A 25,147-nucleotide genomic window follows, 5' to 3' on the forward strand; every position below is an offset into this window, starting at 1 on the left:
GATGGGATTATTCTATAAAGCATTAACTGCTATATTGCATTAAAGTCATAGAATAAATTGATTCGTGAAAGTATTTTTTTTAATTTTCGGCTTTTTAAACTTATTATTCAAAAAAGTAACGTAATACTAACATCGGTTTTATTGCATAAACATAATAAACAGACACATATGAGTTAAGAATTATAAAATGCTGTATAACTAATTCAAAAATTTGTGCTCTTATGTAGCGAGCGGCGTGCTTGTGTCCTCCTTCGCTGGCAGCTTCTCGGTAGTCGGGACTGACTCTGCCTCCGCCGCCGGCGACGCCTCAGCTGCCTCAGTAACCTTCTCAGCATCTGGATCTGCATTGGATTTAAGGACGCAGGCGCGTTCGCACAGCTCCTTGGTCTCGAAATTGTTTTTGTTGCCCGCACAGCCGCCATAGATGAACTCCTCGCACGCCCCCGTATCCACATTGTAGGCATAGCGGTAGAAGAGTGCGAAGCATCTGCCCGTCTCCTTGGGTTGATGGCAGTCTTCAGGCACACTGGACACATCTGGTGGTGCCACAGGCTCCTCGTTACCAATCTTTTGCATTTCCACAACCAAATCGGCATTGCTGGAGTCAACGGCGGCTCCTTGAGCGCCCACACAGAGCAGCGCGCCAATAGCGAACACAATCAAAGACTTGTACATCTCGATACACTTCAACTGAACGAATGATAAGTTGACGAAGCGCCGGCTAGGCTTAAATACCAGGTTGGAGGCAACGCTCATGCGTCAGCGCCGGCACGTCGTATAGCTATTTTTTTTTTTATCTTCTCTCTTTTTATTTTTTTAATCACAAACTGAAACTTTGCCATACATTTATTTGCTTAACTGATTCGCCGGCGCATGTAAATCACGGGGGCGCTGGCTATATCGTTGACGTAGACGTCGTCGTCGCGACAACTTTTGACTGCCAATGGCTCAGCCTTCGTTGCAGTTCAACGATCTTATAGATTAGTCTACCTATTACTATAAAACCAAATCATACGCGCATGCATATTTATTTCCGCACAGCACTGGTGTAAACAAAAAATCAAAAATCAAATAAAACAAAAACAATAACAGTCGACAATTAATGTGTAATGGCTATTCTGTTTGGATTCAGTTCCCTCATATCAGACATGCCTCCTCGCACGTTTGCCGGAAGCCCCAGCGGTTGTCGTTGCCTCGACAGCCTCCATATTTGAACGTCTCGCACGCATTCTTCTGTTTATTGTAGTAATACCGCTCCAGACTCATCCGACACGGACCAGGCTCCAGGGGTTGCAGGCACTTGGGATCTTGGGATTAAAAGATCAATCATATATAATCTTATCAAATATTTAATTCATCTTCAAGCTTGTTCAGACTATAAAACTAATATATCTGTGAATTTATTTAAAGTTATATATTAAGAATACCCAACGATTTGTACTTGAATTAAAAATTTGTTTTGAAAATAGCTAAAGCCTTAATGAACCTAATTTAATGATGATTTAAGGTTTGATTGAATTCAAGGTTAACAAGAGGGCATGAGGTTAAAAGGGCTGAATATTTCCTGAAATAATAAAAAGTCTTTAATCGACCTTACGATAGTCTACCCTAATTACGTGAGCATCACTCTTAGTACCAAGACGAGTGTGAACGATAGGATCCTAGAAATAATAAGAGCTGGAATAATCAACTTGGTTGATTGATTCTTCTTGATTCTTCTAAGTCTGAGAAAGATTATTTTTGTATTTTTTTCTGATAAACGTATTGCATTTTTACAAAATTGTAACGATTTGCGAGATTATAGGCAACATCTAGCATTTTTAGACCAATCTAATCAAATTTCAACGCCCACTTACGGGTCGAATTTCCCCAAGCAATGTTCATGAGAAAGCTATCAAAGTTATTTCCAATCGAATACGAGTCAAAATGTAAAAGTGTATAAGGGACAAACATATGTACCTAAAATTTTATAAATATTTTATTATATAACACCTAGCAATCACATACAATTAGTTTAAGCCACTTTTCGGTCTATTCCACAACTTATACAATAGCAATACAAATTTAGGTTGACGAATGCATGTTAGGCAAAAAAATATAAATAAGAAACGACCATCCACAGTTTAGATAAAACGTCCTTAGACACAATTCAAAACTACTATGAAACCCATTAGTGTTATCTGCCTGTTGTTTGCACTGTTCGGCGGGGCATTGGGCGCATTCGATCGTAAGTAAACCCAATATGTAATGACAAATCCGACTAACAAGGACTTCTCGCACCCTACAGCTGTTTGCTTTTTGGAACATTCTGTTCCAGGGCCGTGTAAGGCATATTTTCTAAGATGGAGCTTCAATGGTGAGAGCTGCGTCTCTTTCGTCTATGGAGGTTGTCAGGGTAATGCCAATAATTTTAAAACCGAGGCAGAATGTAATTCGATATGTGGAAGCGATTTATAAAAGAGAGGTATACATTTTATCAAAGTCCTCAAATCAATAATGCAAGCTTTTTATAATTTTTTGTATTACCTTCTTTTGTGTTGTCTTTTGAAAACGAACATCTACAATAAAAGAGTGTAGTATACATAATTTTATATTATCCGGACCAACTGAACTGATTCTGATTAGTTAAAATGACCTAAAGATATCTAATAATTAGTTCAAAAATATATTCGCCATCAGTAGAAACAAATGCGATTTATTGCGTTTAAATATAAACTTGCGGGTTAAATCGATAAAACTAAATACATGTACAATTTCTATGCTTCCTAACATAAAGTGGGAAAAATATATAATGGATCTTTAAAGGAACTGGCAATACACACCCAGAGAAAGACTAACAGTTGACCCATTCAAGATTATACACTATTTAATTAGACCCACTTATGGGTATATTCCACAGCTTATAATATAAATTTAGCTTGACCAATGAATGTTAAGCAAATAAATATAAGTAAGAAAAGACCCTTCGATCTAACCACAGTTTAAATAAAGCTTTCATAGGTACAATTCAACACTTTTATGAAACCCATTAGAGTTATCTGCTTGCTATTGGATCGTAAGTAAACCATATATGTAATAAGAACCCATTAAACTATGAAACGAAATTTACGAATTTCGCTTCACGCATCTCCAAAATATGTTATTATGAAGAAGATAAGCCAACTGTCTCTCAACCTACATGAAATTCTTTTATGAATATTTAATTAATTACATTTAGTTGTCCCACCACTTAACTAGTTAATTTAGTATTTATTTAATAACAGTTTCACATAGTTTTCTCGTTATTTTTCTAACCAATAATAATTGACAGTCTGCACTCTTTTTTCGATGAATTCGTCTATATAGTCTGAACCGGCTTCTACACCTTGGGCGGTTCCAACTTACCTTGCTGCTTTGCCTGCGACTTAGTCTGCTTCGTCGTCGTATCCTTGCCCTGTGGAGCGACACTGGGAAGCGGAATTCCACTTGGTTGCGGAACGACGCCACTCGACTGTGCCTTAACCTGTGGCTGAGGATTGACACTAGTCTGGATTTTCGCCTGCGGCTCTGTACTGCCGCCGGCCTGCACTTTCGATGGTTGTGCATTATTGGGCGTGGTCACCGCCTCCACATGGCACAGCATTAGCAAGGTGAAGCCCCATATGAGCATTACAACACGATTCTTCGGAAATTGGGTCAACGCCAGCGTCATTTTCAGGCCGTTCTGATAACTGCGCGTTATTAACTAACAATGTCAACTGAATGTTCTCTGTTTTTCTAAACTGCCCACGAGCTTGAGCGCTAAGATTAAAAACATACAACTGTAATTATGTGTTGGTTTGTGTGTGTGTGTGTGTGTGTGTTTGCCTAAGCGGCCCGTTTAGCGCATATAGCGTATACGCCGCGTTGAACACAAGCGAGCAAGCGAGCGCGAAGCGTCGCGCAATTATAGCAACGATTTACAAATAAAAACACAGCTATTGAGTTGTTTATGAATTGTCGTCAGACAAACGCAGTTTGTTCCTTTTTTTCATTCGTATTTGTTGTTTGCTGTTAATTATTTACTTTATTTTTGCATGCGATCAGCTGTTATGGGCGCTCAAATACCCTACACAGACAACCAAACAAGATAAGGGCACTGTCGGCGAAGCGATAATTAATGAAGATGTCGTCACTTTTTGTATCATTCATATTATTTACATAATCTTATGTACTTAAGTGGGCGAACTCTCCTGGAATGAACTCAAAGTATTTGTCTGTACACAAACAATATTTTCATTCAAATATGTGTTCACAGTTCAGTTGATAAGAGCAACGAACAAGATCCGCCTTATAGTCTGTCGCTGATCTTTATCAATATTTGGCTTTACAAGCGTATATATAGCATACATTACAAGCGACCTCTCTTGGGTCAATTAGCTCAATAAAGAAGCCGTATTTCATGCTCTCCCGTTTCCAATTCAAAAGCTAGACCTATGCATGTGTAGTCTTCTAATAAACGCCATCTATGATTCATTTATTGCAGTACTCCAGCTTTAAAAGCCATGCCAACCCATTCAATTGGTAAAGGAAAATCGTATGAAGCGGCAGTCATGGAAATAGCAAACCTGTTAGAATCCTGGCGATTCAGTGGACAATTCATTTTAATTAAAACTCCACATATGCTTTAAAAAAACACTCAGATATAATAAAAGATATAGCAAATTATTAAATTAATAACGAATCAGTGAAATTATTATAAGCAATTAGATAGGAATGAAGTCTGTTGTTCAGCGTAAGCTGACTTCTCAACTTAAAAAAACATATAGAGAATGAATAAAAGTAAACCTATTCCAGATTATATACTATTTAATTAGATCCACTTATCGGTACATTCCACAGCTTATATAATACCAATACAAATTTAGCTTGACGAATGAATGTTTAGCAATTACATAAAAGTAAGAAAGACCATCCACAGTTTGGATAAAACGTCCTTAGACACAATTCAAAACTACTATGAAACCCATTAGTGTTATCTGCCTCCTATTTGCACTGTTCGGCGGGGCTTTGGGCGCATTGAATCGTAAGTAAGCCCAATATGTTATGACAAATCCGACTAACAAAGACTTCTCGTATTCTACAGCTGTTTGCTTGTTGCAACCTTTTGTGGATGGGAACTGTAAGGGAGCATTTCCGAGATGGAGCTTCATTGGTGAGGAGTGCGGCTCTTTCTTGTATGGAGGCTGTGGGGGTAATGCCAATAATTTTAAATCAGAGACAGCGTGTAAATTGAATTGTAACAACGATTTTTAAAAGGAGGGGTATAAATTGTACCAAACACCTCAATAAAAACTTATGGATTTAAAACTACTCGCACATAATTGCATTCTTATGATTTTACAACTATTTTGTTTGAATAGACATCCAGAAGTTTTTATAATCAGAGACAATTTTGGGACAATACACTACTACTCTAACCCATTAAACAATCTAATAGAGTTTACGAATTTTAAACAAATTTCATCGAACCAGAAGCTTTTTAAGGAGTGTTGCCAGCTTTAAGGATTATCAGTAGTTTTTCCTTGAAGCATCTGCAGTATATGTTAAGTGTGAAGAAGAAGACAAACCAACTGTCTCTCAATCTATATCAAATTCTGTACAAAATATTTAATAAGTCGGTAACATTATTATTGCCAATAAAATAGAAATGAAGTCTGTTGTTCACTGCAGCTGACTTCCCAACGAATTAAAAGATATTAGACATATTATTCAGAGCAGATGATGAGCATTATAACATTGGTTAGCAGAGAGATTAATCAACATTTTGCTTAGAGAGTAACCCTAAATCAAAATGCACAACTCTAAATATTTGAAAGATATTTTTGGTACATTTCTCACAACACTCCGATAACATCACTTGCTATTTGTTTGCCTACGACTGGATTTTTATTCTTCTTCTTCAGCCATACTATAACAACGCATATAAAATAATTTTGTTACAGGGTACAGGGCATTAAACTGACTGTTCTATCATCTTTTTTTCTCTTTCGCATCATATTATACATTATTCTTCTTCTTCCTTTAGAAAGTTATAATATTCATTAATTGTTAAGACTTGAGAATATGGTAAGCACCATTTAAACTTGTCTTAAATGCTTAATTTGTTTAGAACAATGCGTGCCAGCGAGCTGTAATTAAGATTGAACGACTCACAACTAACAATAATGGCAAGTACGAGTGTAGAGTGAGCTTAGTTCTGTGAATCGCGGCGGACAAGTAAATAAATATTAACCCCAGATTACCTCACCGGAATAATAAATCAAGTCGTAGAACATTTGCTTGCGCACGTAATGCAAAGTGCCGGGCTTGGGTCTGGGTCTGGGCCCGGCCTGACACGGAGATGCAAATGATGCGACAATTATTATGTGTCGCATATTGCAGTTCATTAAATTTTCATTAGATGCTATTAGGGTGTTGAGTCAGAAATCGGGTGATAATTAGGTAGTCGCGTCTCGCACAGTAACGAGACAAGCACTTGAGGATGGCCGGCAATATGTTGTATGTTGTACGAGTAGCAGGTGTTAATACACAGTCAAAATTCAATTATCGCTCAACGATATTGGCTGCTGGTGTTGACAACTATCTCTCACACACACACACACATACATACACACACATATATGTTATATCGTAGATACTTAGTAGCTATCGAAACGGTGTCGTGCTATTTATTCATTAGCCCAGAAGCGCGCGCGCACACACCCACACACACACACACATTTGAAACTATGTATTTGGCTGATTGAAAGGCCAGCAGACACGGGCCAACACATTTGACGGTGGTGCCAATTCAGTTAACTGTTTAATTTGCCCGAAATAATTGAAATGCCACCCCATTATACGAGTAGTATGTCGGCGTGTGTGTCCAAAACTACGTTTAATTACTAAATTAAACCACTGAGCCGGCAGTCGATCTACCGACTACCGACTACTGACTACAGAAATCAGACCCGTATGTTGCATTTATTACTTCATTTAATTAACTGCCAACGACTAGACAGCCAGCTGTGTGCCTTTGCATTTTGAATTAATACTTCCAACTAAACTGTAGTCATCCAACTTGGCTTCATTAACATATGCAGACCCACTTACTGCCAAAATCTGACGCCGAATGAAACTGAAATTGAAGTCTTCATTTACTTCGAACGACAACACCAACCCAACCCAACCTGTTGTTGTTGTTGTTGTTTTTGTTACTGTTGTTCATATTGATATGCGGAACATGTTTGCCGTCGCTGCTGAGCAGATCTTTACGTCATTCATGTATATATACTATATACATATACTATATATACTATGTATATATACACCAATGACTGAGCGTGTAATTTATGTGCATTTTGTTTACTACTTAGAGCAAATACCCTACGTGGTTGGGTGGAAAAAATTAACGACTCACATTATTTGCGCACTCGAAAGCTAATGCGATTCTTAGCAGCCAATGAAATATTTTGCTTAAATTCTCTGATAATGAAAAATTACTTTTTTTTATTGTGAAATAATTTTTTTCCAATCCACTTACCCTTCTTAGAGCTGGAAAAATAATTGACTCATTTTAATAACATTTCGTAGTCCTATAAAATTTCAACCTATAATTATGTGTATTCTCTCATAAATAGCAGATCGTTTATTCTATATAAGTAATATTCAGTGTCTAAAATTGTATCACCAGGACCAGACAACATGACAATTGTTCTATAACCTTACGTCAACCATTGCTAAATCGCTTAAATTTATTCCTCGATACAGCAGTTTTTTCTATTATTTGCAAAAATTCTTCACCTTCCCCTATTGAAGCTCGATCTTATTGGATATCCAACTACAGATATCCAACTACAGATATCCAACTACAAACTACAAAGATAGAAATGTCAACTCTTAAGAATGTGAAAATAATTTGAAATTCTGTTACTATTACTGAGCTCACAGTATCTAGCTCTTACAGTATCATGTTGGAAAACATTTTTAGAACAACTATTTATAGCTATTCTTAGAAAGAAACTCCATTAAAAATATAGCTTAAAAAGTCTTTAAGCAATATTTCACATATAATTCAATGCTTTTGATGGAAAATCTTTTTAAAATTCACTGTGACAGTAGCAGCATTTAATCTGCGAATAACTGTTACTGAGTTCACAGTATCTAGCACAAATAAGAAAATGTTTGAAAAATGGAATAGAACAAGTATAGTATATGTTTAGTTGTTTTTCATTGGAAACTCCATTAAAAAGATAGTTTTAAAAGTCTTTAAGCAATATTTCACATATAATTCAATGCTTTTGATGGAAAATCTTTTTAAAATTCTCTGTAATATTAGCAGTCTTTAGTCTGTTAAGCTGTAACTCATTTGATGTGTAAGGGTATGACGTTATTAAACTGTTCTGCTGTTAAACTATAGTCTACAGATCTTTAGGTAGCGACGCTATTAACACGTAAAGGTGTGGCGCTATTAACCTGAGATGCTGGTAAGCTATAAAGCTGTGTAGTAGAGGTGGTTTGAAATAAGCCGACCCATGCCCATTTCTCTAACGTGTAGCTATAATGCTGCTAAGTTATAACGCTGTTAGGGTCCACAGATCTTTTGAATTCCCAACCTGACGATATCTAACAGTCATTATATAAAGACATAGGAAGCTGTAATTATTCAATTTATTTAAATGTTGGCTATAAATGTTAGGCTATTCATTAAAAATAAATAAATAAACAAGTGTTAACTGGTTACCAGCTTATTATTGGGAGTTTTTTTATCGCTTGAAAAAATAAACAAAATAAGTAAAAAAGAAAGTGTTTTAAATATGACTTAAGCTGAGCTTAATAATTCAGTATTATTTTCAAATAAGCATTGACTTAACGGCTTGAAGAATGTAAATATATGTTTTTGTTTATTAGCTCATATTCTGTTAAATCATGTTCTAAATTCATTCTTCAATTCTCCTTCATCCGTTATTAAATCTACACCTTTCTTTACACACTTAATATAACTTACAACTAATCCCATCAACCTGAACAAATTAAAAGTCTATTTTCTTCAACCCAACAACCTCCCGTTCTTTATATACATATTAATTAGTTATAATTTACTTAACTTAAACTTAACTTAAATTACAAACGTATTCAACACGTCATCTTCTATCTTCAGTCCTAAAATCAATTTCATTTATTTAGATCAGTGGCCGGCAATATGCGCTTATTACAGAAACAAATTGAATACAAATCTATAAAAAGAGGAATCTATATTGAAATCTATATTCAGATTAACGAAAAGTAGGCTGAGCGTTACGCACTAATACGAGTACGAAGGCCAGCTTTGTGTTGATTAGAAACAAATTAGCAAACTACTTATTATTTAGTACAGCTTTGTAGCTTTTAATCCACAAGTGTTGTTCAGAACCATTATAAACGAAATCAAGGCAATAAAAGCCCAACATTCAAGAGAGATATATAGTAAAACTACAAAGCAATCCAAGCATAATAGGAAAATAATAGTAACAGGATACATCGCTCTTTTTTCTCGCTTTATAAAAATACTAACTCCAGCTATGGCATATATTAAAAAATATTATTAATGAAATATCTTATATATTAATATATCTTATATATTAAGCTGAAATTACTGTAAATGGAATATCAATTATAAGATATTAATGATGCTGTTTTTATTTGACAAAAAAAATTGTTTATGAGAAGAGTTTTAAATATGGAATCAGAATTAAACTTGCATGGCACTCTACAACAATATTTTGATAATGAAGTCTTTCCAGTCTATATTATATTATTCCAGTCTTTATAAATAAACCTGTCTTTGCTGGCCTGTAGGTAGCTTAGTGTTCACTATGGCCGATTCCATTATTGCGCTCAGTAAGGTGTGATTGGCACATTAGCTAACTTGGTCAATGTTGAGTCTTGGCAAAAATAGAAATAAAGCACGGTAGGAAAACAAAGCAGAAAAAATAGTTGGGAAAAAAACAAACCTAGAGCACAGTACGTTGGGTGTTAAAGAGTAAGTCGGTCGGTCGATTGGTTGGTTGGTTGGTTTTAAGCATCGAGGCGCGTCTGGCAATGCGTTGGCTTAGCATTGGACTGTGCCTCTGGCTGGTGTGTCTGCTGTACGGCTCTGGAGAGGCAGCCTCCAAACGCGGTAGTTTAAATATAAAACATCAAATATTGGATTGTCAATCTTTAATGTGTACTATTTACTAAATAACAATCATTCGACAGTGAAATTGTGCCTGGAGCCAGCGATCAGCGGTCGCTGCTTCGGCTATGTGGAGAGCTATGCCTACAATCCTATCAAGCGGCACTGCGAGCAGTTCGTCTATGGGGGCTGTGGCGGGAACGATAATCGCTTTACCACTAAAGCGGAGTGCGAATACAATTGTCGTGATGTTTAACAATAACAAATAGCGCATGAATGACATAAAAATTAAGTGTACTTTGAGCTTCGACTTAACATACTATATTTACAATATCATACAAATATCAAGACATACTATACATATATACATTTTATAGTTTTATTTGTGCTTTTGGTTCATCACTTTGTCGTCTCATTGGGTCTACTAGACTGCGTATTCATGCGTATCCGGATATGCCGCTTATTGTTGCAGATTTTCTCGCAATCCTCCAGTGTGGCAAAGAGCTTCTTACTGCTGCAGCCCATATAGCGACAATGCTGGGTCTCCGGATCGTAATATATGCCCAGTGTGGTGGGCACACACAGGCTGCTGGTGCTCGGCTTCACTTGGCAGAGATCACCTGAAAGAGATTTGGTTTTAAAATATGCAGACAGAAAAGTGTAGAGTAGACGCTCAATAAACTCAATGAAGTGTGTCAGCTTGCTGTGCAAATACCTGTGCGGAGCTACCATTTGGAGAGCAGGTCTTCATGAAGGACTGGTTACTAATGTTCGAATTCTACACTTCTTACGAATTAAGAGACACCTTTCGTTTTGATTTAAAAACAAGAAAACCTAACATGATTCATTATAGAACTTGATGTCCAGCTGTAAGGATCACCATTTGAAGAATAGATCTTTGGAAGATCTGATTTTGTTTTTATTTGTGTTGAAAAGAAGCTTTGTTCGTTAAATATCTTAAACCATGCTAGGCAGATATCAACATTATTCGACCTTATATTATTAATAAATTTAATTAAGGATATTTTTTTTTCTTAGTCTTCGTTTTAAGTACAAGTGTTATGTGTTTCGTAACACTAATTCTCCTATTAGTATTCTATACATATTTAAACACCTTCAACAAATTTTAGCATTTGAGATCAGAAATACTAATACTAATAAGTATTAAAGAAAACATATATGTAGTATATATGAAACAAAATTATGATTTTTCAAGACCTCATTTCCAATATTAGAAATTTTCATGAAATATTTAGAGCAGCTGAGGAAGAAGATCTTGTTTTGCTACTCAAAGAAGGAAGAATACTTTGAACAAGCGGATTCTGCAGAAATACTAAAGAAATGCTGTACTTAATACACTAATATAGGCAAAAATAATTATAATTTTTGAAGAATTCATTTCGTTCTGTAAATGTTAAAGCAAATCGAAAATTGTCGTCTAAGTTCAACCAATCAGAAAAATATTGATAAAAGGAATTATTTTTTAAGGAATTCAGTTCATGCTATATATTTTTAAAACATAGAGGACGAACTTTGAAAAAAAGAAAACAACTGTACTTATTCACTCATACTGATGAAAATATATGTTTTTCACATACATTTTCTGGTGCGTGTTTTCAAAACAAGGGGAACTTTTACTTCTTAGTTCAATCTACTTTCCATATACAAGGAAACTAATCCAAATACTAGATACTTATAATATATGACTTTTGAAAAAAATCACTTTTAAAACAAATGAAACTTTTTCTCTTCTTAATTAAAATATTTAAAAAAACACATTTCAAATCATTTAGAACGTGGACTTTTCAAGAGATATCTTTATACACCTAATTCTGTTTTTACACGGTATTTCTTTACACGATTTTGATATAACATGGTTTGAAAATTAAAAAATTCATATATATTTCTTTAGATATAAGGAACCAATCGCCTATTTTTGTATATGATCAATGCATTTTTTTACACGGTTGTTTCTGGAACTAATCTACCGTGTAAAAACAGAATTAGGTGTAATACAAAATAATTAAATAAACTCACACCAAGGGGAAACCATTGCTATATGGGCCGTTATGCTCATTATTTATTTGATTAAATAAAATAAACATAAATCCTTGTTTTTTCGCTGATTTTAATAAGTTTTAGGGATAGGAACGAATCACCTATTTTTTACACGGTTTTATTTTATACCGTTTTTTTGGAAACAATCTACCGTGTAAAAACTGAATTAGGTCTATTTAAATATAAACACCCTTTTAATATAGTGTATGAATAAACAGCTTGGCGCGTGCCAATTGCATGCAATCAATATATGTACACATTGATTGATGATAGTATATACATATATGGAAGTATTATAAAGATTTCTTGGACTGACGTTGCGAATGCAAAACAGAGCATTTAAAATGCAAAACAACACCGTTACGGCAACAATACAATTTATAGTAAATGACTAAGAGTTAACACTTCTTTAAATAATTATATCCAAGGATTTATTATAGTTTTGTCAAAAGCTAAAGTAGATAACTGTACATAGATTGCGTGCGCAAAGTTTGGTTTATGTAGCTTTTGAAATGTGGACAATATTGGATAAATTCTGAATTCCAGAAGAATCTGGATACCAACATTGGTTATTCTAGCTTTTATAGTTTCTGAGATCCTTGCGTTCATCCAGACAGACAGACGGACGGACAGACGAACGGACAGACAGACGGACAGAAGGATGAACATGTCTAGATCGATTTCTCTCGTCAAGCTGAGCAGGAATACAAGTATATGCTTCCTTCTGCCTGATTCATACTTTGCACAAACCTAATATACCCTTTTTACCCTACGGGTAGAGGAATTTTGAGTAAATATGCCTGCTCAGCCTTTATGAAATTAGCAGCTTACTGTCACCATTTAATCGAGCTTGTACCATTTATAGTTGTTTTATTTATACTTACGCACTCGTGCTGCCACCACTTGGCGTTCCAGACACATGACCAGCAGGAGCAGGAGGCACAGCAAGGGTTGCAAGCAATTGTGGCTCTTCATTTTGTGTGTTGGACAGTTATTTGTTTATCACTTTCTTGGTTAAGCTGGCTAGGCTGGGCTAGGCTGGAATTGTCACAATTCAGCTATTTTGTACTGCCGCTGGTACAGTTACCGTCAGTATGGCCATAGACTTGCTGTCGACTGTCTCTGAGAGTTGGGGCGCGCTTAAGGCAAATGCGCAGCAGCAGTTTCTCGCCATAAATGTCTAGTGTATGGGAGGTATACTGAGTAGTATACTTGTATTATGTTTTTGTATATATGTATGTAATATATAGTAGTAGTATAGTATGCGCGTTCTCTATTGATATGCGCACTGTTGCCGCTTTATTCTTAAAGAATTAACGAGCTTTTATACTAGACAGGCAGGCAACAATGGCACCAAAGTTCAGTCCCAGTGCAGAATCAAATGGTTTGTCGCAACCGAATGAGGCAGTGGCGCGTTTTATACTGAAAAAATTATCGACAGGTTCGGTGGCACACACTGCGAAAGTCATAGACGTTCGTTAACTTGGGGTTTGGGGAAACTTTGGGAGTCAAGGCTATAAGAGCAGCACTTCAAGATAATGACCGAATTTTGCTCGATTGCCAAAATAATTGCGCGACTTGGTCACTTGGTCGTAGAGCTGTTCGATTTCTGTTGTCGGCTACGCGTCAAGCTCGACTCGAAACCTCGAACAAAAGCCAATACTCATCATAATCTGGCTAGGCGGTCGTCGCTGCTACTTTGATGATAACAAACGTTCGGAACAACGCCGTCTCGCAAGCAAAATAGTAGCTCAACGGCCAGCTAAATCCAGTGGATGCCCGTTTTAAGAAGGCCATCGTCACCATACCAGGGCTGCAATACCGAAAATCATGCTTACGCCATAACGCCCATATAGAACGAGTATATAGTATGTATACGCTATCACTAGCATATTGAACCGGGCCACCTCAACAAAATTTCACAACGTTTCCCCACGAAGCATAAACGACAGAGATCGGCCGGGGAATACTCTATTTTATATTCTTCTTCACTTATGCTTTATGGTTTCTCAATTCTCGATCTGTTTTGAAGTCTAATTGTTAATTAGGAAGGGTACAAGAAGTGTTAACGATCTGTCTTTCTCAAGTCGTCATCTCCATCAACCACACAAAGTTCTTTATTACAAACATATACACACCATATTTTCCATACTTTCTCTATTTATCTTACAACTTAGGGATGAACTGGTAATAATTATAGATTTTTACCAGCTTTCTTCTTTCAGAAGCTGGTGCGTCAATAGAAGAATACTCTTATTTGCTAAACTTTTCCCTATTCCGGGTTTACATTACAACCTACCTGCTGATAATTAAGAATTCTTCACGGCTACTCTTTTCCAGCTCATAATTCATCAAAACTCCAGACTTTTTTAAGAAAAAGGCCGCCTTTAATAGCAGCTGTAGGATATTTTTATATTTATCCATAATCCATATGCTTCGAATATAGTTTTCTTGGATTATAACTACAATTATGTAGAGCATAGAGATCATTATAACTATAGGTACATTATATATCTAGTGAAGCTCTTAAGATCTCATTGTGCAATTTTAAAAATCAAGGGTTCCTGAAAGATCTCAGTTAGTTGATTCCTAGTGCTATACTCTACTATAATAAGTGCTCCGGTATCTCGAATTCTCGCACTTCTGTTCATACATCGTACACGAGCAATACAGGTTTATAAAATCAATTTAGTTTCCTGTTTAGTATATTACCAACTTTATCCTTCAAAATAAGAAAAGTTTTCTTAATAAGAACATACTTTTTTTTAAATAATGTCAAAAAAGGGTCGTTTTTATAAAAAATTTGATTTCATAAATTTATCAAATATTTTTTAGATAGATCGAACATCAAATCACAGCTGCTTTTAGAATCTTCCCAAAGCTGATTACTTAAGAATGAATATTCCCATCAAGATATAAGTAATACGGTGTAGATTGGCGAGTTAAGGAAAAATTTTTCAAAAATGTTTTTAGACAATCAACAATCTAGTCACAACACTCTCCCACTCTATAGCGTATGAGAGAAACTGAAAGCAGTTGCGTCATTGCTTTGATAATTATTAGTAATTAGTGCATGGCGAGTTGCGCGTAATGAGCAGCAGAATAGAGCAGAGAAAGAATTTTAGACGTACATATCGGCTGATCCGGAGTATTATTTATTCAGAGCTTCGTTCAATTAGTTTATTCATTTACATGCAGATCTTGAATGCGACGCGTGCCTCGCACACATGTGGCCAAGCAGTTCTGTTTGCTGCCAAAACTTTGGCCGGGTGTCATACGACAGGCCCCGATCGAGTACATCTTGCAGTCCTGCGTGTTGGGATCGTAATAGAAGCCCTCGATCTCAATGGTACATAGCCCTACAGAGTGCGGCGGCGGCTGCTTGCAAATGTCTGAAATGGTTCGACTCATAATCGGCTGAGAGCACACACACACACACATACAAAATATACATATATTTTCAAAACTCACTCGGCAAGGTGGCGACAAACCGCGTCTCAACTGAGAAACAGGTGCAGCTCAAAATTACGAACAGCAATATCAATAATGATCGAGACGATGACATCTTTATTTCTATGGACTTTCACACTCAACACATAAGCGGCTTCTGTTCAGCTCGTGAGCGAGCGAAGCGAACAAATGAGCAGCCGGACAGACGGACGGACGGACGGTTAAAGCCCCCGCCGACCGCTAATGATAGCCTTTAGCTATGAGTTCAATGTGGCGGAGATAAGCGACCCTCTCCTCCTATACGACTATTTAGCTACACTAGCCGAGCCAGCTAGCTCAGCATTTAGCATATCAGTTAGTCACCGCTAGTCGGCCGGAGATCAGCTCAGATGCAGTTTCAACTCACAGTCAAAAACATAGGCGAATGCAAGTGTTATTTGTTTTAATTGCGAATTGCCAATGACCCCCAGTTGTTTTAAACAATGAACTCGCGCGACTGGAGAGTGTAAACAGTAATCGGAGCCAGATAACGAAATCGAAATAACAATTGGTAGACACGCACTCGGCAACCAATGTAAGCTTTGTACTCATCTGTAAATTCAAGCTAAGCTATTTTATTCTCATTTAGCTCAGAGGGAGATGCGACGACCCCTAAAAGTGAAACCTTATCAGATTAATAAGTTTATTTATACATACCTATTCATACAACAGATTTTTCTTACAAACCAGAGATAGTTTTTAGTGGGGCGAGAGTTTAAAAAAATTCCACCCGCTAGTGGGGAAAATAGTTATAAATACCTATTTATACAAACGTTTTTTGTCATTGATTCAGCAATACACAACGATAACTATACAAGATAGGTACAAGATAAGTAGAATACGAATAAGTAGAATAGTGTAAGTCACTTACACTGGAAGTGAACAAAACGAACTGTTTTTTTAACTGTCAACCTGCTTTAAGCTAAGCTGGGGTTTCTTAGTAAGTACCATACACTTATATAGAACGTTGTTTTCGTAGCAATTTTAATAAGAACTAGGGCTGATTTCTTTGATAACCATTAATGGCGAACATCTAGAAATAACATTATTAAATTATTACGAAACCTTTAAATATGTTACAACTACATTTTTGTTTACAATTTTAAAACGAGTTTGAGGAGATCAATCGCTAACCACCCAATTAATTTATCTTCTTCTCCCGTACAGAAAATCCAGAAAAATGGCGCTTTGCAGTTCCATGTCTACCCTGATATTACACATAACCAGAAGACTGTGTACATCGAATTTGGCGAAGAAAGCTATAGTTATTTCAAAAATACCTTTAGAAATTATAAAAGTTAGAAGGAATTCCTAGCACTTCTACTTGAAAATCTTAAGGCTGTGTTTTCACATTATTAGAAGTAAGTTTCTAGTAGTCAAAAAATTTCTTTAAACTTACCTGAAAATCTATATTGTTATAAATGAAGAATATTATTATTTTTAGTTGCATCTTTTTCAATATTATCAGAGACATTGACAATGCAGTTTAAGGAGATACATAAAAGTTCCTTTTAAATCAGACTATCTACACTTTTAATAGACTAGACTATGTTAATATTATAAACTAGTTCGGTTACTTTCTAAAAAAATAGTAAAAATTGGTTTGGGTTTCCTTGAAGAGTATTTTTGTTTTATATCATATATACGAAATTTTGCAAATAAAAGCTTTATTCCATTTGAATTTAACATATATTATCTCTTATTTTTGACTATCGCTATCAGGGCTAAGATAAAAATAAGTGATATTTTTAAAAATAAATAGATATTCCTAAAATAATATAGAGCAGTCAATAATAGTGTTGTTAATGTGGGGGCCCAGGCCCAAGCCATCAGTAAAATTTATCAACAATAATATTAGTCATACCACAATGGCATGGACAACTCCTTTGTAGATATATTTTAAGGTTTTATTTAAGTATTTTGTCAACAAATTAATAATCAATGTTAGAGCAACTCGTGTAGGTGCACATCTTTACGCACCGCATTATTGAAGCCCTCTTTATAACGATACCAAATGGGGCTTTTAACAATTGCATCTGTTTTTGCTATAAATGTGAAGTGAAGAAGTATTGATTGATAAAAACGGAGATAGTAGCGTTTAAAGAGCTCACTTACCTTCTTCAATTTTAGACGATGCAGTAGATTTGTGTTGAACTCGTCCAAAGAAGTCTTTGGTAAGCTGTAATGAGGGAAAAGAAAATTTAATATTAATAAAAGAATTCTATTTATTTATAAATAAAAATTTAAAATATAAAATGTGTTGCAATTAAAATAAAATAAGTATACCAATAAATTAGAAATCCATTTAGATAACACTTTATGACATGTATTGTTAAGTTATATTGATATCGATCTAAATATTTAAAGACTAGTGTACTAATTTAAAAGTAACCTAATAGTTATAACGCTATGATAGAGATTAGAAATATAATAAAGAAAATAACGTTTTATTGAAAAGCATTATTAACTGGCAAATGGTTCTACATGCGATACAGCAAATAACTTTAGCGGTCGTCGGATTAACTCCCTCAATATTATTCCGTTTTTACAACCACAGCAGTGGTGAGCGGAAAAGTCATCAACCATTGAGGAAAGCACATCATCTGCAAAGTGTACCTAATTTCCACAATACAAGTAATCTTCTGAAGAAGATCCGACACTACGTCATACATGATCCGAAGAAAGCTGAAGCCAAAACACAGAGCAAACAATGAAATTTTCGAATCTGTAAACTGTGAAAATCTATAATCTAAAATAAAATCTTTAATTTATAATTAAAAATCTAATTTAACGCAAGGTAGCTAGCACTCATATCGAATTATAAAATTATCATTTTACTTTTTTTTAATGTAAATTAAAAATTCAAAAATACCTTTTAATAATTTTAGGAAGCAAATAAATTTGATGGTTATACATGAAGTATAGTATATTCATCTCAATAGCCATAAGATAAACAAGTTAGAGTAACGAAGAAGCTGCAACAGAGATCATCAATGCAATAAAAAAGCTGCGCACAGAGCGCTCGACTGCTGAGTTAAACCATAAAGCCGAGGACAAAAGAAGGAAAAGCAAAGCGGCAGTCACTTTCGTTTAAGATGGGCAATAAATGTTGGTTTGCGTTTATCCCACATTATGGCCCGAATGCCAATCCCCTTATGGGTTATTAGCTTTTGTGGGATTTACGCAATGATACAACTGGACCAGGTACGGCGGTGCGAGCGAAGGCGATGTTCGAGGGTTGCAAAAAGCTACCAAACCAAATGGTCAAATGTAAGAGTATGCGCAAAATAACAAAATTGAAAGAGCCAACAAATTTGCAAGCAAATTGCTGCTAAGTAAATGCAAGACATATGAGTCGCATATATATCTATTCACACAATATATCGCTGGCATGCAAATTTTAGCTGCACTCAAAGCAAGTGGCAGGATGCGAAAGGAATACCATTACCTGCTGTTTCGGCGCATTCGTAGCACTAATTTGTTTTGGCTTCAATGTTCTCAAATGATTGGGCAAATGCGGTGAAGTTTTCTTTGTGGCTGGCTGAGATGATGTTGTTGTTGGTGCTATTGGATCGAAATCATTGCTCTTGGGCGCCGCACGACGTATGCGTTCCAGATCCACCTCGCGGGCTATAAGCTGACGACTGAAGTAGGGCAGCGTAATGCCCGGAAAACCTGCGTCAGCCAAATAGTGAGAGAGATGATTGGTTTTATCGAGGCATACTTACCTGGAAAGGCGGACAATGCATCCAAATCGGGCTCAGTTTGAAAGACATAATGACCCTCCACAGATTTGACTTGCACAAATGTTAAGCCGAGATCAACCATAACCTGTATGGTGTGCCGCAAATCATATTGCTCTCTGGGAAATTAAGAATATATTTAAGGTAAGAAAAAACTGTAATACAAAGCTAACTAAATGGAGGGAGCAATGTTTTCATTTTGATAAACTTAACCTTAGAATATATATATATTTAATATTTTTATTCTCTGATCCCATTCAGCTGTTTGCTTAGCCCTTAACTAAAGAGAGAATGCTTTCAGAAGAACTACTTTTCTTGAAGATTTAACTCAAGCGACTTTGACATAATGTCTGCCATAAAAAAATAACTTTCTTTTGTCTTTTTAAGGTTGTTGGAACTGCAAAAATTAACCATATGGATCGACAGTTCTGGCTTCAATTCACTCTTTGACTCACAAGTCTTTTTTTTCTTTTTATCCCTATCTTTAGAATCAAATCTTCAAAAGATATAGAGCACTCTTCGAAAATGTTCAAGATGAGTTTTAATTTCCAAAAATTATCGAAAAAGAAACTTAAAAAATTGCTTTCCTTCAAGCTAGATCAATCTACCATATTTGGATATTGAAGTGTTCTTCTTCTTCTTCTTGCCGCTCTCACCTAACCTATATTCTCTCCTGTAGACGACATATCTAGCGGGTTCAAGAAGAGAGTTTCTTTCAATCTAGTTTAATTTGTATACTATTTGATACTTGTAGATTGAAGCTTTCATTCTTTTCGATATGTAAGCCTTATTTAGACCAGCTTGTTTTCTTCTTAGCTGTACGTTTTTTCCTACCCTTTTACGGCCACACAGCTTCCATAGAAATAGAAGCTTATGCCAAGCTACAAGCTACAAATACTTAATGCTACTTACTTTTGTGATAGCAGTTGAACCGCCACCGAGCGTAATTGCGGCGATATAATGCGCCTCACCAGCGGCACAGTGTCCATTAATAGTACACTACCCTGTCCAATGCCCTGTGCTGCCGTCGTGATGCTCTTGCGAAAGGCTTGAAAGATGTTGCGCTGGTTCGTGCTCTTCTGATTGAACTGCAAGGAAGGAATGAAGGGATGGAGTTGAAGTAGATAAGTGTAGCTGTAATGTAAACATTGTCAACACGATGCGAAATCTATGCAGAACTCTCATTAATCTTGTGATTGCATTTGAGGCACATAATGCACAAAAAATTACATGGCTTGATTGTGTTGATTATACACTTTTCTTGGCCGCAGCAAAGTTTGTTTGCTCGAGGCTTGGGCACAAAAGCGCCAGCTAATGATGCCTGCATAATACATGAGTTGCCATGAGACGCAATGGCTGCCTCTGTGTGCTTTGAAAGCCACATGCAAAATGAAAAGATATAACCATGATGACGATGACGATGATGATGACGATGACGCTTATGAGGCTCTGGCCTCGCTCACTTTATCGTACATACCTCAAAGCCACGCGTAGGAAATGCAATTTTCGGCCAAGCCAGTGTGGCAAAAAGGAGATGCCACACCACAAACCCGTACTGCAAATACGGATAGACTGTGTAGTTTTGCTGTCGCGATATTTGATTTTGCAGCGCATCGGAGAAGCAAAACCATTGCATGGCCTCGCAAACGCCATTGAAGTTTGGATCCGGCATTTTCTGCTGCAAATAGTTCTCATACACTCCCTGGGTGAGACTGAAAAGATAGCAGAGACAAAAAGAATAAATAAAAGCACTAAAATGTTTAAAGAGACAGTTTTTAAATTTCCCCAATCCTTACAAAAGTAATAAATAATTTCTATAGATCAAAAAGATCAAAAGTCGATAGCAGGTGAAAGAAATTAAAAAAAAAAAAAAGTTTAACAAAATAGAGTACAAAATTTCTGATCAAATATATACATATTATTTATCATCTTAACCCAATTGTTAATTCATATGTATAGAATTCTGAAGTGATCCTAATCTTATAATAAAATTTCATAAAAAGTAAGACTAATTTTGTTAAAACTTTAAAGTAAATTAATAATATAAAATCGTATTGAAAATGTACGAAGAATTCCAAAACGAGCGTCGTAGCTTTCTACGATGATTTTTAGGTATGTAATAAAAAATATGTTAGGAATATTTATAAACTTAAATCGATATATTGTAAAAAAAATGTGCAAATATTTAAATTACTCCGTAAACTATTTAGAAAATTAGTAATAATATATTTATTATTTATTTTCACGGTCTATGCCAACGCTTAGAGTTCGAATTAGATAGTCTTGAACCATCAACATAGTCTGATAAACATAGTCAGATTAACATAGTCTGATAAACATATTCTGATATTCATTTATAAAATTAATACAGAAAATATATAATACGAACCAAAAGGAATAACCTAAAAGCAATAACACTGTTGCTCCCCCTTCTTAAAAAATGTTTCACATTTTCAACTTAATTCATTGGGCACGTTCAGCAGGTCGTAGCGATTTGTGATTTGTGATCGATCATTACTGATCGCTTGTGATGAAATCATAATATTTTCCCGATTGTTTTATTGTTTTTGCGATTGACATTTTTACTAAAATGAATCACAAATCGGAGCGATCAGCAGGTGAAATCAGTAATGATCGATCACAAATCACAAATCGCTGCGACCATTATTTTATGTTTTTCCAGAGCTGTAAATTGTTTCTTGACAGTAACTTTCCATTCAATGACATATAGACTATGTATCGCTCTATTGTCTTAATAACACAAATAAGCTGTACTTAAGAAATAGCTTTTCTGTTTCTTCTTAGGTATATAACAACATACCGCTCGTAATCACCACCCGAATGCACCACATCGAGCACATTTCGCACCCGTGTGGCCACCGACATGTCCGTCATAGTGACCTGCGCCTCCTCCTCCTCTGTTTTATTGCGCTGTTGCAGTTGTTTTTTGGGACGTTGTATCTAAGAGATAAAGCAACTATGAGAAATCGAATAATAATATATATTAGGTCTGAGAGCATACCCTGAAGATAGCGCCCCAAATATCAAAGAGGCCCTGCGAGCGATCCTTTTGTCCCAGATTATTGTTAAGCACATCCTGCAGTGAGAGACTCTGTTGCTGGGCGCTGCAATCCATTAAGGAATTAGAGAAAATATACAAGAGGTTTGTGTGCCGCCAACTTACCTGAAGAACTGCATGGAGGAAATACAGCTGCGGACATCGTTGCCCGATTTGTCGGCCAGCGCTATCAGTGAACCAAAATCTGTTTGCAGGCGTTCCCTTCGTGCAATTTTTAACAGTCTGCCAATTTGGAGATCAGTTTAGATCAAGTTTAAGGCAGCGAATCGAAGAACTTACCGCTCTGCCAAACGTGCTGAATCAAGGGGCGGAAACCTAACGACGAAAGCCATTTGGCGGAGTGCCCGCAAAGCCGGATCGTAGATATCATTACAGATACAAATAATCGGTCGTTTAAGCACATTGTGCACGGCTTTGGCGCCCTTGGCTTTCGCCTTGCTATAGATGCCGTCGTTAACGAACTTTACCAGATATTCTATGGACTGACGGGGAGCGCCATCGATTTCATCTGCAAGGCAGTAAAGGTTTGAGTTTTAGTTCAGGATTTTTCTAACTTGTCTAGCATTATTTATCATCTATAGACAGAGCTCTCCAAGGCCCCCAACTCACCCAATATGATGCAATTGGGACGCCGATCCACATTCAGCACGGAAGACATTTGTGTGCCATTCTCCAATGCCAGCTTGAAGGCCTCTGGAGTGCGATCGTCTGAGGCGTTTATCTCACGCACATTATAGCCAGCATGTCGGGCGATTGTGTGCGCCAACGTCGTCTTGCCCAGACCAGGCGGACCACACAGTAGAGCCACTTTCTGCATAGGTCTGCCCAGTTCATCAACATTGGTGTTCAGTGCCTGGCGCGGCTTACGCTGACGCCAACCACCATTCGATTCAAATTTCCCCGTGCGTTTGTTGAAGCTATTCAGCTGTTGATTACCAGCTCCGCCTCCGCCTCCTCCTCCACCACCAGCAGCGTCTGTCTGCTCCTGCTTACTGTGGAACTCTTTGCCAAAGACGACCTTGTCCCACATTTTCAGCCAGTAGAGCAAACTGCGATTGGTCATCTCGTCGGAGAGCAAATCAATATATTTGCGTGGCTTATATTTGTCCACCCAAAGGCCTTCAGTTTCCGCTCCCGAAGCGGCTGCCGGCGCAGCGGCAACGGGCAATTGTGTGGCGGGCGCCATGCGCTGCAGCACCTAGAAGGAATTCAAATAAATAGCTCTGAAACATTAACTTAAATTAGGTCTTTTTCATTCCTTACCAGCTCGTTGGCTTCCTGCCACACCTGCTGCTTGGCCTCGCCCAGCAAACTGCCACACATGCTTCCATGGCGAAAGCCGCGCGCACTCAAGAGCTCCAGCTGGCGCGTCTCATAGTCCTCGGAGTGGAAACGCACATAGAGTCGCTCCAGATCGCTACGTTGCACGGCTAGAAATGGCCAGGTGGGTATCTCGTAGGACAAATTCCGCATTTTGAACTCATGTAGCGCCTTCAGGCGCGTCACCTCATCCTGGCGCACCGTCTTGCTTGTCTCCCGCATCTTGCGCCGCAGCTCGAGAATGCGTTCAATTGCCTCATTGTCCCGCTGCTCCTCGGTGCGCGCCTTTTTGGCCATTGGATCCTCGTAGCTCTCATCTGGATATAGATCATCAATGTCCCCAAAGAGATCGCGCTCCAGGCGCCGTTTACTACTCTTTCGCAGTCCTACCTCCTGCAGCTGCGTGGCAGCAGCATTGAGCAGCGGTTCCGTTTCCATTGCCACCTCCTGCACAACCTCTTTTATTGGCAGCATGCGCTGGAAGGGAGTGGAACAGCCACGTTGTGGCGGCCCTTTTGGAGTTCCAAAGAGGCGTCGATTCACTGGAGCTCCATTCCCTTCCGGTTCCGCTTGACTGTGGCCAAAAGTTATTTGCGACAATTGTGGCGAGTGGAGCGTGGAGTTGCTCAGCTGTGATTGGTCCAGCAAGGGTGCTCTGCCCCCTTTATCCACCTGTTGCAGCTGCAGTTTCTGTTCTTGTGCCGCTCGTTGCGCCGCCGCTTGCTTGGATGTTGTGGGCCCATATTCAACATGCTGTTGGTCAGAGGGCAGGTCATCCAGCATCTCCAGCTCATCCTGGTATTGCAGTTCAAATTCCTCATTCTCATCCGGATATTGATCCATTTTAGAAACCGATTAGCGAGCAAAACATAAACAAGACTCTTTTTGTTTTGGGCGGGAACAAACCAGGGAACCAGTTCAACCACATGAACTTAAAACAAAGCTGCCTGCTACATAACAGAATACGTATGTTAGTCCAGTAATAAAGTGGACAAAATCTAGCAACTTTGACGTCTACACAGCGTTGCCACATGCATGAAATACTATTTTGTGGGCTACGTTCCATATGAAAGAACGAACTAGTTGCGCTATATTTTAACTTGTAGTTCAGCTTAAGAAATTAGTTCAATTAATCAATAAAGATATACTGCTTTCGTATAGAAATCCATTTGTACATTTTAAAGGGATTTTTTTTCTTTTCCAATTTTATTTTAAAAATGTTTTTTGGTAAAGATTTTAAAGAAGTTGTCTATAACATATAAATTAATTATGTCTAACTATTATAACTCTTTTTGATAAAAA

At 37.1% G+C, this 25,147-nt stretch overlaps 8 protein-coding genes and 2 long non-coding RNA genes across 10 annotated transcripts; 4 read left to right on the forward strand and 6 right to left on the reverse strand.

The window, feature by feature from the left end:
- Positions 1-57: 57 nt before the first annotated feature.
- On the reverse strand, positions 58-697 carry LOC115630957 (blackelin-4). The gene has a single exon (XM_030527531.1). It carries the CDS (start codon positions 673-675, stop codon positions 220-222), a length of 456 nt encoding a protein of 151 aa, XP_030383391.1. The 5' UTR covers positions 676-697; the 3' UTR covers positions 58-219.
- A 315-nt stretch (positions 698-1,012) lies between these two features.
- Positions 1,013-3,874, reverse strand: LOC115630958 (tissue factor pathway inhibitor). Its single transcript, XM_030527532.1, has 2 exons — positions 3,385-3,874; positions 1,013-1,307 (listed from the first exon to the last, which is right to left on the reverse strand). The coding sequence occupies exons 1-2, from the start codon at positions 3,689-3,691 to the stop codon at positions 1,138-1,140; spliced, it is 477 nt and encodes a 158-aa protein (XP_030383392.1). The 5' UTR covers positions 3,692-3,874; the 3' UTR covers positions 1,013-1,137.
- On the forward strand, positions 1,967-2,591 carry LOC115630960 (tauPI-stichotoxin-Hcr2d-like). Its single transcript, XM_030527535.1, has 2 exons — positions 1,967-2,227; positions 2,288-2,591. Exons 1-2 carry the CDS (start codon positions 2,161-2,163, stop codon positions 2,455-2,457), a joined length of 237 nt encoding a protein of 78 aa, XP_030383395.1. The 5' UTR covers positions 1,967-2,160; the 3' UTR covers positions 2,458-2,591.
- Positions 3,875-4,809: 935 nt separating the features above from the next.
- On the reverse strand, positions 4,810-6,168 carry LOC115631700. The gene is made up of 2 exons (XR_003996228.1): positions 6,096-6,168; positions 4,810-5,204 (listed from the first exon to the last, which is right to left on the reverse strand). It is a non-coding gene; the product is annotated as an uncharacterized LOC115631700 (long non-coding RNA).
- Positions 4,936-5,331, forward strand: LOC115630959 (kunitz-type serine protease inhibitor cvp2-like). Its single transcript, XM_030527533.1, has 2 exons — positions 4,936-5,044; positions 5,105-5,331. The coding sequence occupies exons 1-2, from the start codon at positions 4,978-4,980 to the stop codon at positions 5,272-5,274; spliced, it is 237 nt and encodes a 78-aa protein (XP_030383393.1). The 5' UTR covers positions 4,936-4,977; the 3' UTR covers positions 5,275-5,331.
- Positions 6,169-9,969: 3,801 nt separating the features above from the next.
- On the forward strand, positions 9,970-10,521 carry LOC115631741 (chymotrypsin inhibitor SCI-III). The gene is made up of 2 exons (XM_030528580.1): positions 9,970-10,159; positions 10,240-10,521. Exons 1-2 carry the CDS (start codon positions 10,081-10,083, stop codon positions 10,410-10,412), a joined length of 252 nt encoding a protein of 83 aa, XP_030384440.1. The 5' UTR covers positions 9,970-10,080; the 3' UTR covers positions 10,413-10,521.
- LOC115631740 lies at positions 10,452-13,808 on the reverse strand. The gene is made up of 2 exons (XM_030528579.1): positions 13,099-13,808; positions 10,452-10,776 (listed from the first exon to the last, which is right to left on the reverse strand). The coding sequence occupies exons 1-2, from the start codon at positions 13,187-13,189 to the stop codon at positions 10,556-10,558; spliced, it is 312 nt and encodes a 103-aa protein (XP_030384439.1). The 5' UTR covers positions 13,190-13,808; the 3' UTR covers positions 10,452-10,555.
- Positions 13,809-15,333: 1,525 nt separating this feature from the next.
- LOC115631895 (kunitz-type serine protease inhibitor vestiginin-5) lies at positions 15,334-15,936 on the reverse strand. Its single transcript, XM_030528743.1, has 2 exons — positions 15,686-15,936; positions 15,334-15,606 (listed from the first exon to the last, which is right to left on the reverse strand). Exons 1-2 carry the CDS (start codon positions 15,777-15,779, stop codon positions 15,395-15,397), a joined length of 306 nt encoding a protein of 101 aa, XP_030384603.1. The 5' UTR covers positions 15,780-15,936; the 3' UTR covers positions 15,334-15,394.
- Positions 15,937-16,050: 114 nt separating this feature from the next.
- Positions 16,051-17,167, forward strand: LOC115631886. Its single transcript, XR_003996244.1, has 3 exons — positions 16,051-16,238; positions 16,293-16,643; positions 16,871-17,167. It is a non-coding gene; the product is annotated as an uncharacterized LOC115631886 (long non-coding RNA).
- Positions 17,168-17,585: 418 nt separating this feature from the next.
- On the reverse strand, positions 17,586-24,728 carry LOC115631445 (chromosome transmission fidelity protein 18 homolog). The gene is made up of 12 exons (XM_030528189.1): positions 23,789-24,728; positions 23,135-23,723; positions 22,805-23,033; positions 22,631-22,747; positions 22,469-22,571; positions 22,268-22,407; positions 20,924-21,158; positions 20,359-20,534; positions 19,432-19,565; positions 19,152-19,378; positions 17,819-17,882; positions 17,586-17,748 (listed from the first exon to the last, which is right to left on the reverse strand). The coding sequence occupies exons 1-12, from the start codon at positions 24,686-24,688 to the stop codon at positions 17,648-17,650; spliced, it is 3,015 nt and encodes a 1,004-aa protein (XP_030384049.1). The 5' UTR covers positions 24,689-24,728; the 3' UTR covers positions 17,586-17,647.
- Positions 24,729-25,147: the final 419 nt, after the last annotated feature.

This window comes from Scaptodrosophila lebanonensis, unplaced genomic scaffold, assembly GCF_003285725.1.
Source record: "Scaptodrosophila lebanonensis strain 11010-0011.00,11010-0021.00 unplaced genomic scaffold, SlebRS2 tig00001412-arrow-pilon, whole genome shotgun sequence".
Classification (NCBI taxonomy): domain Eukaryota; kingdom Metazoa; phylum Arthropoda; class Insecta; order Diptera; family Drosophilidae; genus Scaptodrosophila; species Scaptodrosophila lebanonensis.

Excerpts from the sequence above, each read along its gene's own strand:
- LOC115630957 (XM_030527531.1), bottom strand. The coding sequence starts at position 675 with ATGTACAAGTCTTTGATTGTGTTCGCTATTGGCGCGCTGCTCTGTGTG.
- LOC115630960 (XM_030527535.1), top strand. The coding sequence starts at position 2,161 with ATGAAACCCATTAGTGTTATCTGCCTGTTGTTTGCACTGTTCGGCGGG. Across the intron at positions 2,228-2,287 it reads GGCATTGGGCGCATTCGATC|CTGTTTGCTTTTTGGAACAT; the intron begins GTAAGTAAACCC and ends CGCACCCTACAG.
- LOC115630958 (XM_030527532.1), bottom strand. The coding sequence starts at position 3,691 with ATGACGCTGGCGTTGACCCAATTTCCGAAGAATCGTGTTGTAATGCTC. Across the intron at positions 1,308-3,384 it reads GTCGCAGGCAAAGCAGCAAG|ATCCCAAGTGCCTGCAACCC; the intron begins GTAAGTTGGAAC and ends TTTAATCCCAAG.
- LOC115630959 (XM_030527533.1), top strand. The coding sequence starts at position 4,978 with ATGAAACCCATTAGTGTTATCTGCCTCCTATTTGCACTGTTCGGCGGG. Across the intron at positions 5,045-5,104 it reads GGCTTTGGGCGCATTGAATC|CTGTTTGCTTGTTGCAACCT; the intron begins GTAAGTAAGCCC and ends CGTATTCTACAG.
- LOC115631741 (XM_030528580.1), top strand. The coding sequence starts at position 10,081 with ATGCGTTGGCTTAGCATTGGACTGTGCCTCTGGCTGGTGTGTCTGCTG. Across the intron at positions 10,160-10,239 it reads AGAGGCAGCCTCCAAACGCG|TGAAATTGTGCCTGGAGCCA; the intron begins GTAGTTTAAATA and ends ATCATTCGACAG.
- LOC115631740 (XM_030528579.1), bottom strand. The coding sequence starts at position 13,189 with ATGAAGAGCCACAATTGCTTGCAACCCTTGCTGTGCCTCCTGCTCCTG. Across the intron at positions 10,777-13,098 it reads AGTGGTGGCAGCACGAGTGC|GTGATCTCTGCCAAGTGAAG; the intron begins GTAAGTATAAAT and ends AATCTCTTTCAG.
- LOC115631895 (XM_030528743.1), bottom strand. The coding sequence starts at position 15,779 with ATGTCATCGTCTCGATCATTATTGATATTGCTGTTCGTAATTTTGAGC. Across the intron at positions 15,607-15,685 it reads GTTTGTCGCCACCTTGCCGA|ACATTTGCAAGCAGCCGCCG; the intron begins GTGAGTTTTGAA and ends GAACCATTTCAG.
- LOC115631445 (XM_030528189.1), bottom strand. The coding sequence starts at position 24,688 with ATGGATCAATATCCGGATGAGAATGAGGAATTTGAACTGCAATACCAG. Across the intron at positions 23,034-23,134 it reads TCCCAATTGCATCATATTGG|ATGAAATCGATGGCGCTCCC; the intron begins GTGAGTTGGGGG and ends ACTGCCTTGCAG. Across the intron at positions 21,159-22,267 it reads TCGGGTGGTGATTACGAGCG|TCTCACCCAGGGAGTGTATG; the intron begins GTATGTTGTTAT and ends CTATCTTTTCAG.